General features: G+C 37.5%; 1 protein-coding gene across 4 annotated transcripts in view; it reads left to right on the forward strand.

Annotated features, from left to right (window-relative positions):
- The window catches only part of VPS13D (vacuolar protein sorting 13 homolog D), a 95,730-nt gene that overhangs the window by 1,237 nt on the left and 81,948 nt on the right, over positions 1–12,545 (forward strand). For 2 of the 4 annotated variants that reach the window (XM_086860304.1, XM_086860306.1), the window contains exons 2-18: positions 1,283–1,451; positions 2,316–2,393; positions 2,622–2,812; positions 3,128–3,208; positions 3,542–3,658; positions 3,863–3,967; positions 4,297–4,467; positions 5,047–5,147; positions 5,601–5,769; positions 7,176–7,268; positions 7,992–8,205; positions 8,722–8,901; positions 9,119–9,249; positions 9,904–9,976; positions 10,461–10,631; positions 11,842–11,972; positions 12,357–12,489. In XM_086860304.1, the coding sequence (XP_086716430.1) occupies positions 1,355–1,451; positions 2,316–2,393; positions 2,622–2,812; positions 3,128–3,208; positions 3,542–3,658; positions 3,863–3,967; positions 4,297–4,467; positions 5,047–5,147; positions 5,601–5,769; positions 7,176–7,268; positions 7,992–8,205; positions 8,722–8,901; positions 9,119–9,249; positions 9,904–9,976; positions 10,461–10,631; positions 11,842–11,972; positions 12,357–12,489 (2,236 nt within the window). In that variant the 5' untranslated portion in view covers positions 1,283–1,354. The remainder of the gene's footprint in view (positions 1–1,282; positions 1,452–2,315; positions 2,394–2,621; positions 2,813–3,127; positions 3,209–3,541; positions 3,659–3,862; positions 3,968–4,296; positions 4,468–5,046; positions 5,148–5,600; positions 5,770–7,175; positions 7,269–7,991; positions 8,206–8,721; positions 8,902–9,118; positions 9,250–9,903; positions 9,977–10,460; positions 10,632–11,841; positions 11,973–12,356; positions 12,490–12,545) is intronic. The other 2 variants (XM_086860305.1, XM_086860307.1) reach the window with 1 other exon arrangement.

A 12,545-nucleotide genomic window follows, 5' to 3' on the forward strand; every position in this document is an offset into this window, starting at 1 on the left:
AATCGTTGAGGAATTTTACAAAGGCAAAACTGTTAAAACACATTTTATGTGAAGCCATGTGACTGAGTGGAATTGAACTTGCCTCTGCTGTTTTCTGTTTCATTTTTCAGAACAGCAGAATTTCACTTTCAGCCTTTAGAAAAAAGTCTTCCATTGCTTGCTTAATTCTGATTATTTAATTTAACTATTAGTTAAATATTTTCACTGCCTTCTTAAAAATAAGTAAAAGTTTAAATGGGGCTGCCTGAAGTCAAGCAAACCTCATAACGAGAAAACTCTAAATCTTAATGTAAAATTTAAAACATGACTCTTGAAGCTGTTGTTTCCTTCTGTTGTCAGCTGTAAATAAAGAATGCATCTTGCTTTTCTGCTTTGCAGAATTCAATGGTTTAGGCAGATATTTGGGATTGGGAGAATTTTTTAAACATAAAATTGATAGATCTATTCCATTCTAGCCTCAAGAAATGGCCTACAAGCTTTTTTCATTACTGCACCAGGCTTCACCCTGTCCTTGCAGGAACTATGAGTAGTTTTGCAATTCAGTGGTTGAAAGGTTGAACAGGGACTTGGGGATTTTAATGTCCTGATTACCACAGAAGTTGAAGCAGAAGTGACTGGAGAAGAGTGAAGGGAAATGTTCAGGAGTGTGACCAGTGGTGCTTCTCTAATGTAGCATTTTCTCTCTTCAGTGCAGTAATCTCTGCTGCCACTTTCAAGACCTGTTGCAGTAACTGTTGATGAGCTATTTTTGGGGCTTGTATCTGATTACTTCCCACACACAGGCTCTCCCAAAAAGGGGTTTGAGTAGGGTGAGTTGCTTCACAGATGTCGTGTAAGAATTCTACAAAAATACAGGAGGCTTCAGGATGTTAATTCAGACCAGGCTGCCAAACCCAGAATGGTAAAAATATTGGCAGCAGAGGTCAAGGAGGCCAGCACAGACTTCAGATCAGCATGGACCAACATCAACAGTTTTGTCCTTTCCTTTTCTGGAGGAGGACTGTAGATTTGCCTTTGCAACAAAATGTGATGTTTTGGTTAGAAAAAGCATGTTAAGATGAACTTCACGTGCAAATGGGAGTGGTGTGTGATCAACAGAGCTCTCTGTGAAGCTGATTTGACACTTACAGGGCATAGGATGAAGATTTTTTTGAGGTAGAAATAAACCTTAGTGCTTTTACTTCTCTTTAGATAGATCACAGTAAGAATTGAAGTGACAGTGATGTCAGCTCTGCTGAGAGTGTGTATTTCAGACAATAATTTTCTTGTTTTTTTCTTTCAGACTGAGACTAATTATGGAAGAGAAATCCAGAAAATGACAGAAAAGCATTAATTTTCCTCTTCTAGGACAGTCATGTTGGAAGGATTGGTAGCCTGGGTCCTCAACACCTACTTGGGCAAATATGTTAATAACCTGAATACAGACCAGCTTTCAGTGGCACTTCTAAAGGGTGAGGGAGGCTTTGTGGTATTTTCTGTACTGTTTTCATATTGTGATTTAGAAAAGCATTATGTTTTTGTAATAACTGGAGGGTGAAATAGAAATAATCATTAATATAGTGTTTAATGTCTATATGAACTCTTTTAATAAAAAGTTTGGTCCTAGAAGTTTGCAATGAACAGTAAATGATTCTATGATCTTTGTTGCTCTTTATCAACACTCTTAAACCAATTTACATAAAATTTTCAAAAGTATTCTTAGCTATCTTAGCATATTGAATTTATGTCACTTTATCTTGATACTTTTCAGTAACTTCCCCGTTGAGGGACCGTGGCAGGAAGTGTCCTGCAGCCTCTTACCTTTTAGTGCTCGTAGTTACTCCCCTGTAATCTGCTTTGTGTCATGCTGCATCCACGGGTTTTGTACTTTGTACAGAGTCCTCAAATCCACGCTTTCTGTTCACCCTTTGCTGCTGTTATCTGCTGCTTCTGGTGAGAATGTTTTGCAATACTCCAAGGCTTTTCTCTGTGTGCTTTTCACAATACTAAGAAAAGAAGTATCTGTTTTGAAAAGACAATAAGGAGAGGTTTTATCTGTGGCTACAACAAAGTTCAGATCTAAAACCCCACAGAAGATTGTTCTGAGATGACCTCATGAAATAGTTTGAGCACATGACATTGGAAAATTAACAAGTGTATTAAGTAACCATTGTGATCGTAACACAACCTGAAGTGGTAGGTTGGTTGTTCTCATTAAATCCCATGTAATTAAAAAAAAAAACAATGCCAGTCATTTTAAGCTTACAGTGTTCAAGTTGGCTTTCTTTAACATAGTTTTGCTTAGGAGACTTCTCTTTTTCCTCCACTTTGTATAGGTGCTGTTGAATTGGAAAACTTGCCACTGAAAAAAGATGCCTTAAAGGAGCTGGAATTACCATTTGAAGTAAAGGCAGGTTTGTATTTTGCTTGTGTGTGCAGGACAGATATTTTCTAAGCAGGAAGTATTGCATATTTTAGAGGACCTGTGAGTCAGAGGCTTGAACAAATGAGGTAGCCTGATTTCTAGGCTATTTCTGTTTTAGCTTGTTTGTTTCTTACACCACTTTTTCTTTGAGTATTTTCAAGGGTGATAAAGTAAGTTTTCACAGAAATCTTACAGTGTGTCTGTTTTGTTTATTCAGGTTTCATTGGCAAAATAACACTACAGATCCCTTTTTATCGTCCACATGTGGATCCATGGGTGATATCTGTGTCAAAACTGCACTTAATTGGTGCACCAGAAAAAACAGAAGAGTTTGATGAGGAAAGGGAAAATTTGCAAGAAAGAGAACACAAGAAAGCCCTTCTGCTGGCGCTGGAAGAAAAATGGAAGGTGAGTCACACTTGTGTTTCACAGTAAAGAAACCTCTGTGGTAGATGGATTGTATTTAAGTCTCCTAATAAGAGAGGGAAGAAATGCAGAGGAAATGGAGTTAGAATTTGATTTGTACATGCTGACATAGTGCAATTTCTATCCTACCACCTCTCACCATTACGTCATATATGTTGGAGATATGTAAATATTTTAAGTTGACTTGTTGAGTTTTTCTTTCTCCTTGTTAACAGTGATTTCAGTGTAACAAAGTATATTGTCTCCTCACCAGCTGTTGAAGTGGTTAGTAATGCTTATCCGGGTTTCCTCTTTCAGAAAGAACAACAACAGAAAGGGGAGTCTTACTGGTACTCAGTTACTGCATCTGTAGTCACAAGAATTGTAGAAAACATCGAAGTAAGTCTTTGCTTTTGGGTGGTTGGCTGTTACACATCTGCCTTTGAAATGGAGAATAACTGTAGGATAGCAAAAAAAAGTACAGTGTGTTGTGAAAGTGGCTGATTTTTGGGGAGAAGGGCAGGGACTGCTGGTATCTGAGGAGAAGGCAGAACCAGGGGGTACAAAACCAGAAATGAAGAATAGGGTTTCTGTTAGGTTAAATATCTAGTAGAAGTTTTTTGGAAAATTGCAGAAATGAAATATTAAATAGCTTCAGCATTAATGAAAATGCTATTATCTGCTATAATGATGTAAATAGTATGTCTCTAGTAATGTTTATTTTCTGTCCAGTTAAAAATCCAGGATGTGCATTTGAGGTTTGAAGATGGTGTCACAAATCCCTCGCAGCCGTTTGCATTTGGCATCTGCATCAAAAATGTCTCAATGCAAAATGCAGTGTTTGAACCAGTAAGTGCAACTTGTGTGTACAAGAGCAGCTCAGATGGGATGCTGCATTTCATGGGTCCAAAAAACATAGAGCATTTTAAAAATCTTTTGGTTGTTGTAATAAATTGATTCTGAGCATTTCATGTTTTTTATTGGTATGTAGAACTAAAAACTACGTGGCACATGGTACCTGATCTTGACTTTACCCCACTTCTTCTACTCCAGGTGGAGAAGCTGATGCGGAAAAAACAGTTGGACGTTGCTGATTTCAGTGTTTATTGGGATACCAGTTGCACTTTACTGGGTGACCTGCCTCCTGGTCAGCTACAGGTACACGAGAGAGGTTTTGCATATGAAAGAGAGGTTGTTGTTAGTTTCCTTTCTGTACTACAGACCTGGTGATGCAGATTTTATTTGATCTGGCCTTTTAAGAGCATCAGAAGTCTATGGTTTCATGCATTACTGATAGGATACATGTGCAACCCACAAAGGCTGTGCTGTGAAATAGCTTGTTTTACTTTTGAAGAGAGAACATGTTCAGGAAGTTTTTTCCAATGGACTGGCCTGCTAATAAAATACACTCTAATGCATAAAACCAGTGCATCCTAGTGACTGTTGTACACTCACTTCTTAGAGAGTAATTTGCTTGTAACCCCCAGGAAGCAATGGATAGAAGTATGGAAAGTCGTGATCATAATTACATCATGGAGCCTGTCTGCACTTCTGCTCTCCTCAAGAGAAATTGTTCTAAGGAGCCTTTAAGATCTCGGCATACTCCACGGCTGGAATGTGACATTCACCTCGAGACTATACCCCTGAAGCTTTCCCAGGTAAATACCAACCATTCATTGGAACAGCCATCATAAAACTGTGGCAGTGTTTGTGACAGCTTAAATGCTGTTACTGTAACATAGAATTAATACTCTCTGAAAGGTTTTGTTTGGGAGGCAGCTCAAAGAGATATATTGAATAAGTTGTTTTAAAGTCAAGCATTCAAAATTACTTATTTTCCTGAAACAGGTTACTGCAAAAATAATCAAATTGTTGTTTGTCTATTGTAGCAATAAGAAGGGTGCATGTTGGGGTGGGTTGGTCTGTACAATATGCAATAGCAGCTGATGTTATGTTGATAACCTGACATGGAAGATTTCATTCTGTGTATTTTTAAATAAAGCCATAAATGCAATGTCACACATGAAATACTAGTGGCTGGGAGAAGATATGTCACACTGGGGAACAAAATTGTGAATTATGATTAACATTAATCTTAATTCTGCACCATGTGCAGGGCATTGACACCAGTAAACCAGTCCTGTGGTTGGGTTTTTGGCTGGGTTTTTTCCTCTTCTCTTTTTCTGGGAAAACACTCCAGTATCACCTCACTAATCCATGTGTTTTTTCATTAAAAGATGCAGTATCAGCAGATCATGGGATTTTTAAAGGAATTGGCTAGAAAGGAACGACAGCTTAAATTCAGGAAGTGGAAACCAAAGGTTGCAGTAACAGAGAAGTAAGTACATCTTCATATGTGATGTTGTCAGCTGTATTAGAAAAACTAGAATGAGACAACTACAAAAATATACATAATAATCATATATTAGAGATTCAGTTTTCATGTTTCGTTCTCCTATCTCAGAAATCAGTTTTAAATATTCAGATGTAATTCAAATGTAAAATTATCCTTACCTGAGGCTTTCAATCCAGCCTCTGTGTAACTCTAAATTTTGTTGTCTGTGCCTGATATGTGGCAGCTGGACTAGATCCCAGTGGAGTGGTGGGACCTTGGGGAGTTACAGTCTGTAGGACCAGCCCATCTGTGCTGGCTCCAATGCTGCTGCTTTTCCTGGCCACTGGCCCAGGCCTTTTCACTGAGTCTCCTGGACCTTTCACCAGTTGGACATGTACTTGCCTTAGGTTTTTTTTAATTAAATACTGATAATACAGTAATTGAAAATTGTTCCAGCTGCCGGGAGTGGTGGATCTTTGCTCTGAATGCAAATCTTTCGGAGATCAGGGAGCAGAGGCAGCGTTCCACGTGGGCGTTCGCGCTGCGTCGGGCCCGGGATGCCGTGTCCTACACGGACTTGTACTACAGCAAGCTGAAGGGGGAACCACTGTCTGCTGCAGACCAGGTATTTGGATTTGAGTTTCTTCTACAGTGATGGTTAATCATCTTACATTTGGTTTGTTTCGTCTTTTCGTGTTTAAAATGTGGCCAAGTTAAGAACCATCTTTACTTGTACCGCAGGTTGTTTTCACTGAACTGACTGTCTGCTGACCACAGCTTTTAATGATTTTAATGATGAGGCCTGAGCTTGTGGGAGGTGTGTGAGCTGCAGGGTTCATCTGTTTTTGTTTTGCACTGCAAAAAGCTGTGCAAAAAAATCTGGTTTTTGAGCTGTAACCAGTGTTCACCAAAAATAGCATTAACTGCTATAGAATGCCTGTGACAGTTGGTAACATACTTTCTTAACTCATGTTCCCTGTAGATCCAAAAGGTATTTAAATACCAGAAATGTGTCTACCCATATGCTTGGGTAGATAATTGGGAAAAATTGTGATTACTTGACAGCGTGTTTAAGGTTTTTTGGGGGGTTTTGTTAGGGTTTTTTATTTGTTTTGGTTTTCCAAGTTTATTTGAGGATGAATAATTTAGTGCCCCTAATAATGAACCTATAACCTACTTCAGAAAGAAAAAAACTCATGAATTAACTGCTTTTTATCTTTAGGTATATTGGGGGACTTTTTCTTCAAATCAGTTCAGGGCACCATGTACCACACCCATTTTAATTAAAGGTGCAATTATATTGATACTTTTAAATTGTATGTAATCCTTAGTTTTCTTATTTGGATGTGAGCTGTAGGAGTAGGTCAGTGTACAGAAAATCTTCATAGTACCTGACAAAGCCAGGTGTCCTAGAGCTTGTATTTTGTTCAGCAGAGCTGTGAAATGTAACAAGGGTAATGGCAGTGGACTAGAAAAATGTCTTTTGCTTTGTCATTTCATGACAAATTTTTTTAGACTTGGGTGAATCATCAGTTCCCTCAAACAAGTTGTTAATCAGTACAAAGAAGACAACATGTCTGAGTAACTGACTATGAATACTACATTGTCCTAATTTACCCAGTTCATTTCCTCCACCTTCTTTACTCAAGACAGAAGCTTTTTTAGCTCCTGGCGAAGCAAGGCGTTCTGTTAAACCAATTTATTTTCCCCTGGTTTAATTTTTGTGCTGCAAATCTTGCTTCTTGTTTGTAACAGGAGGATATCGTTGTGATTTTTTTTTTTTTTACAGTGCTAAAATAATGTATTTTACAATGCAAATAAGCTTTATTTATAATTCAGGGTAATGTCAGTGTTACAGTTACCTACATGATTTTAATTAATTTTTGTGTGCTGAGGTGCTTGGATACGATCATTAATGCCATTTTAGTTTTTTCAACAAGTCCCTAACTCAGTGCAGAGATACTTGACATTTTTGTGAACAGGATTCTGTACTCCTTTAATGCAGGTACTTTACCTTTTTTGTCTTTGCAGGCAGAAATGCATCGTATTGAGGATGAGCAGACTTATGAAGAGTTGAAGGTTCTGTATGAGATAGTTCATAATAAATTTCATGACTCAGCTGAGGTGAGAACATTATCTGTACAGGCTAATACTTGGAATTTTTAAGTGATTGTCTGAAGTATTGTTCTGCTGGAGAGCCTTAGTAGGTATTCTTGTTGATTTTAAAGTGTGGCATTAATGCTAAAATTTCAGAAATGCTCAGTTCCTGCAGTTTTTACTGTTGGGTCACTTGCACACTGAAATCTTTTGCCATATGATGATCTTCCCCAGCAGGATCCGTGCCAGAATTCCTAGGTCAGGTACTCTCCATCTTAAAAACAGAGAGTGGAAATGAAGGCCTGTAATGAATATTTCCCCAAAATAAACATGTGGCAGAAGTGAGCCTCATGGAAATAACTTGGAGAACACACTTCATTAAATATGGACTAATCTCCATAACAGCACAACACGATCTCTTGCAAATACAAATGCTAAAATGTACAGCTGTGCTTTATGGTGTCAAATGACTTGTTTGGTTCAGTGTTTCTAGACTAAGATTTAACCAGTAATGTGTGTATAATGGTATTTATATATGAATATGAGTATGAAGCAGTTAAGTGATGATGTTTGTTACTTCTTTGCTGCTGCTCTCCTCTAAGCTGAGTATCAGTTAAGACTATCACTGTTAGACAGCTGAGCAAATAGGAGATGAATTTCTGTTTTTATTGTGGTGGTTTTTGTACACACCAACAGCTAGTGGTACTCTCTCACTCAGCAGCAGTAACATATATGTCTTGAATGTTCCAGCAGAGTGGTAAAGAGCCCTTGCCTGATTCCATTGGAGGTTCCCCTGCAGCAGAACCTGCCCACAGCAGCAGCTCTGGGATGCTGCAATACCTGCAGTCGTGGTTTCCTGGCTGGGGAGGTTGGTATGGATATGCTCAGCAGACATATGAAGGTGAACCTTTTGACGGGCTGCTGCCAGACACGAAGGAGCAGTGGAATCCTGAAGACATTCTGGGTATGGAAACACAGGGTTTGCTCCCATGGTTTGGTACCTGGTCCAGGTGGGCAGAAGGAGTTCTGGGCCTCTTAAAGGATTCTGTGCCAGCTGATGTACCCAGGCAGCAGAGCCTGCCCAAGCTCAGCAACCTGGGCAGTGTGTTGGTACCTGCATACCTGCTTATTTCCAAAATAATATAGGAAAGATATTTGCTTCCACTGTTACTGTCATTTATAGCAAAGAGCTTTGGGACTTGTGTTCAAGTATGTGTGTGGGGTCATGTGGGTGTAACAGGAATAGTACTGGGTACTATTTACTTTGTAAATTCAGGCTTACGTTACCTTGATTGAAATAGAAGAATTCTATGGAATATTCAGGTTTTTTAAGGAAAAAGGTATATGTGCTCTATTTTTTGTTTCTATTTCTCCTCCCAAGAGTTAGAAAAATCTCTATTTTCATATTCATAGGAACTTGTTCTTCAGTGGCCCTTGAGAAACTTAATTTATTTAACATGTTGTTTTTGTTTTTTATTAGGTACGGATGATTTTTTTGATCCTGCTGCAGATGCTTCCAGCATGAATACTTTTACCAAGAGAGATCATGTTTTTGCTAAATTAAATCTGCAGCTGCAGGGTGGTTCTTTCACTCTCTTGCATAGGAAGAAAAAGATACTGTGTGCAGAAGAGACTGCTTTTATGCAGCTGGAGTTTTCAGGTATTAAGCCCATTTCAGTTCTTTCTTAAAAAAAATGAGAGCTGACTCAAAATTACTGTACTACATAACAAATTTTCATGTTGAATTTTTTAGTAGAAATAAATATATATAAAGACTTCAAAAATATTTGCTTGTTGGACAGTATTTTTTATTTGTAAAATTGAAATAAAATGTACACTGTACTAAAACAAAAAAATTTTATGTATTTATGTTCCAGGTGTAAAGATATTGGCAGAATCCCTTCCTCGCAGAAAGTCTTCCCTTCTCAAAGTTCAGCTTGGTGGTCTTTTCCTGAGGGATTTGGCAACAGAAAGGAGCATATTTCCTGTTCTTGTTTTCCCAAACCCTGTAGGTGAAAAAAACCCTATAAGTTACTATGTAGGATGCATAATTGTGTATGAAAATAGTCATATTCCAAAACTCAAAATATTCTTTATCCCAGAAAGGGAAAACAAAAGTCTTGAGGAAGAGTTTCCAACTGTTGAATTTACTTTTTCCCTCTCTCTCCAAATATTATTTGTAGAATTCTTCACTTTTATTCTATGTGCTTCAACCTTTCAGTTATATGTGTTGAGAAGAAGATAATTTGTTGAACAACATTTGATTTTTGGAACAATCAGCATTGCTGTTTAATCAGTGATTGTTCTTTTCCATAAAATTCTGAGGCCCAAGCAGTGATTCTGGTTTCACCTGTATACTGATGTACTACATGCAGAAGTAAATGCTAGAAAAGGTGTCAAAGTTCTTAGAGCCATGAGGATTTCCCATGTATTTTGTACTTTGTACTGACTTTGCACTTCAGAGTTCAGCCTGTCTGCTGCAGGAGTGGAGAGTGTTTGCATCTTAGTCACATTGCCTTCTTTTGTTTGACCATGTCAGGGAAAAAGTGCATGGAATAATCTCAGACTGTACATATAGCTCAAGAGAAAAGACTTTTATGCTTATATCAGGTGGCTTGGTTGATTTTATCTAAACAATCTTTTTCTTTTAAATTCTTATTAGCAAAAAGAGGTTGGCTGCATGTCTTCCTTTGGACTCCAAAGTTTGTCCTCAGAAATGACTAATCAGAACACTGGTAAAGATTTCATTTTATGTTTGATGAGATAATTCCTACAAACCAGAAATTTCAAAACTGAGTGCCTAGAGTTTGAATTTGTGCAAATGCTTTTTGCAAATGGTAAAGATAAAATCATAGAAGCTTTATTTATGATGTAAGGGTGCATGCAGGTTGACTGTAAAGAAAGGAAGAAATTATGTATTTCAATAGGAGTTGCACTTACTCTTTGTTTTGTTTTAAGAAGAAATAGATAGTTCAGCATTAGAACCTAAATTATATAAATGTTTTTATATATATAAACTTGTTGAATTCTGTTGATTGTAGAAGTTGTTCATATTACTTCCTTTTGTGTTACTGAGGAATTCTTACACACTTGTATTTCCCCAGTAGTACCAGTTAAAAATCAGTTATTAAATTGTTTGGGAGTTGTTTTTTTGCTTTTGTCTTATTTGTTTCTTTTGGGTTTTTAACAGCTGCTTGTTGTAAGTCATTTTTTATTCAGTTGCAGATCCTGATGCCCCAGTATTTGAGATGCTTTATGAAAGAAATCCCATTCACAGCACTTTTGAGAGGCGCCTGGAAGTCAGTACCAGACCTCTAAATATTATTTACAACCCACAAGCCATTAAGAAAGTAGCTGACTTCTTCTACAAGGGAAGGGTTCATACCTCAGGTTAACCTTTAATGTGTTTTTTTGGTGGGGTTGGGGTTCTGTTGGTGGAATTACATCTTTTCTTGTCTTTGATTTTTATTTATTTTTGTTCTTAGAAATATAAAGCACTAATCAAAGAATCTTCACTTGAAGTTCAAATTTAACAATACTCCCAGCCTTGTCTGGAGGGCTTGTTCCTTTGCTTATTTTGTTCTTTGTTTAATTGAATCATTTTGCTTTGGCAGACTCATGCAACTTCTGCTTAAAAATTGCAAGTTGCTGTTATGCTCCATGTTCACATCCCCTAAATTAAAATGCATAAATAGGGAGAGAGAACTTGTTCCTGTAATCTGCCCTAACAATAGAAAAAGTTTTTTTGAGAGGGCAATTAAAAGAGTATTTCTATAGTAGTGATACAGAGGAAATAGTATTTTAATTTCTGTTGTATTTTTTTGTTGATGAGATTAAGGCTGCCCTTTGTTACAGCTTCTTGAGATACCTTGATTTTTAGATTTGAACATACTGGTTCCTCAAATTTCTAAGTGCAGCAAGATTTAGGGTTTTAGTACCTAAGGCTGTATCACTATAAAGTGGACACCTTTGCAGTTTTGGTTGTTCAATTTCTGAGGAGATGAGAGGTGACAGTAACATTAGGAACATGAAAATGGTCTTGAAATACCAGTTGTTTTTCTGCTGATCATGGTAAATACCAAAAGATTCAAGTTACCTGGTATAAAGGTGGATGTGACACCTTTTCTCACAAGGTGAGAATATTCCATAAATATTCAAGTTTAAAACAAACAAACCAAACAAGCAAACAAAAAACCACTGCCTACACATGTACATCTTAATGTTTAGTAAGAATTTCCTCAGTGGCCATAATTAGCACCCTTTCTGTCTTACTCAAATTTAATTACTTGGGCTGAAGATCTGTGAGATAAAGACCAGAAGATGGATTGGGAAGTATTTTTTAGTGGGATTATTTATTTTGTGCTTAAATACTTCATTTTTTCTGTGCAACAGCTTGATGAATGGGCACAGACAGTGACTTTCACCTTGTCTGTTTTCCTGTTCTGCTAAAATTCAAAATTTTAGCAAAATCCTGTTCTGCTAAAATTTTACTGCTAAAATCCAAAATAAATATTTTATCTTTTTTCCTACTGTTTTTTCCTTCTGATTCAATAAAGGGTGAACAAAGTTATACCTAGTCAGTTTTCCCTTTCTTGTGCAGGTTTTGGTTATCAGTCTGAGTTAGAGGCAAGAGTGGCTGAAGCTGCCAGAAGACAGTACAACAAGCTGAAAATGCAGACAAAAGCTGAAATCAGACAAACCATCGATCGTTTATTAGTTGGAGACTTCATTGTAAGTTTTTACCCTCAAAATGTTTATGTAGACTTTTAATCTTTTGGTTTAGGATTTGGAGATCCAAAGAGTGAGGTTTGTTGTTGCTTGGGTGATGTTCTTTGTGCTTGTGTGATGAGCAGGAGGGGAGTTTTCCAGGTGTTGTTGTAGATTCTTTTTGCTGTCAATCAGTCCAGGCTTGAGGTTCAGAGCATGTTTTCACCTGCTGAAAATGTTTTTATTGACTGCAGTGGAGTCTGTGGTTTAACAAGGTACCAGACCCGAGTGTGGCTGGAGTTTTTGACAGTCAGCTCATCAGGAGAAAAAGTGGCTAATTTGATGTTTCACATGGCATTTTTTGGTTTTTGTCTTGTGGGCTGTTATATCTTTCTTCTTAACTTTCAGGAAAACAGCAAAAGCTGGACTGTGTGCCTTGATATCTCTGCCCCTCAGGTGATCTTTCCTGATGATTTCAAATTTGCAGATCCTGTGTTAGTTGTTGTAGATCTGGGAAGAATGTTACTCACAAATTCTCAAGGTATGATCTAGAATTCTTGCAACTTTCCTTTTCTTTCTGTCTTCTTTCAGAAGGTC

Source organism: Cyanistes caeruleus, chromosome 22, assembly GCF_971803275.1.
Source record: "Cyanistes caeruleus chromosome 22, bCyaCae1.hap1.1, whole genome shotgun sequence".
NCBI lineage: Eukaryota > Metazoa > Chordata > Aves > Passeriformes > Paridae > Cyanistes > Cyanistes caeruleus.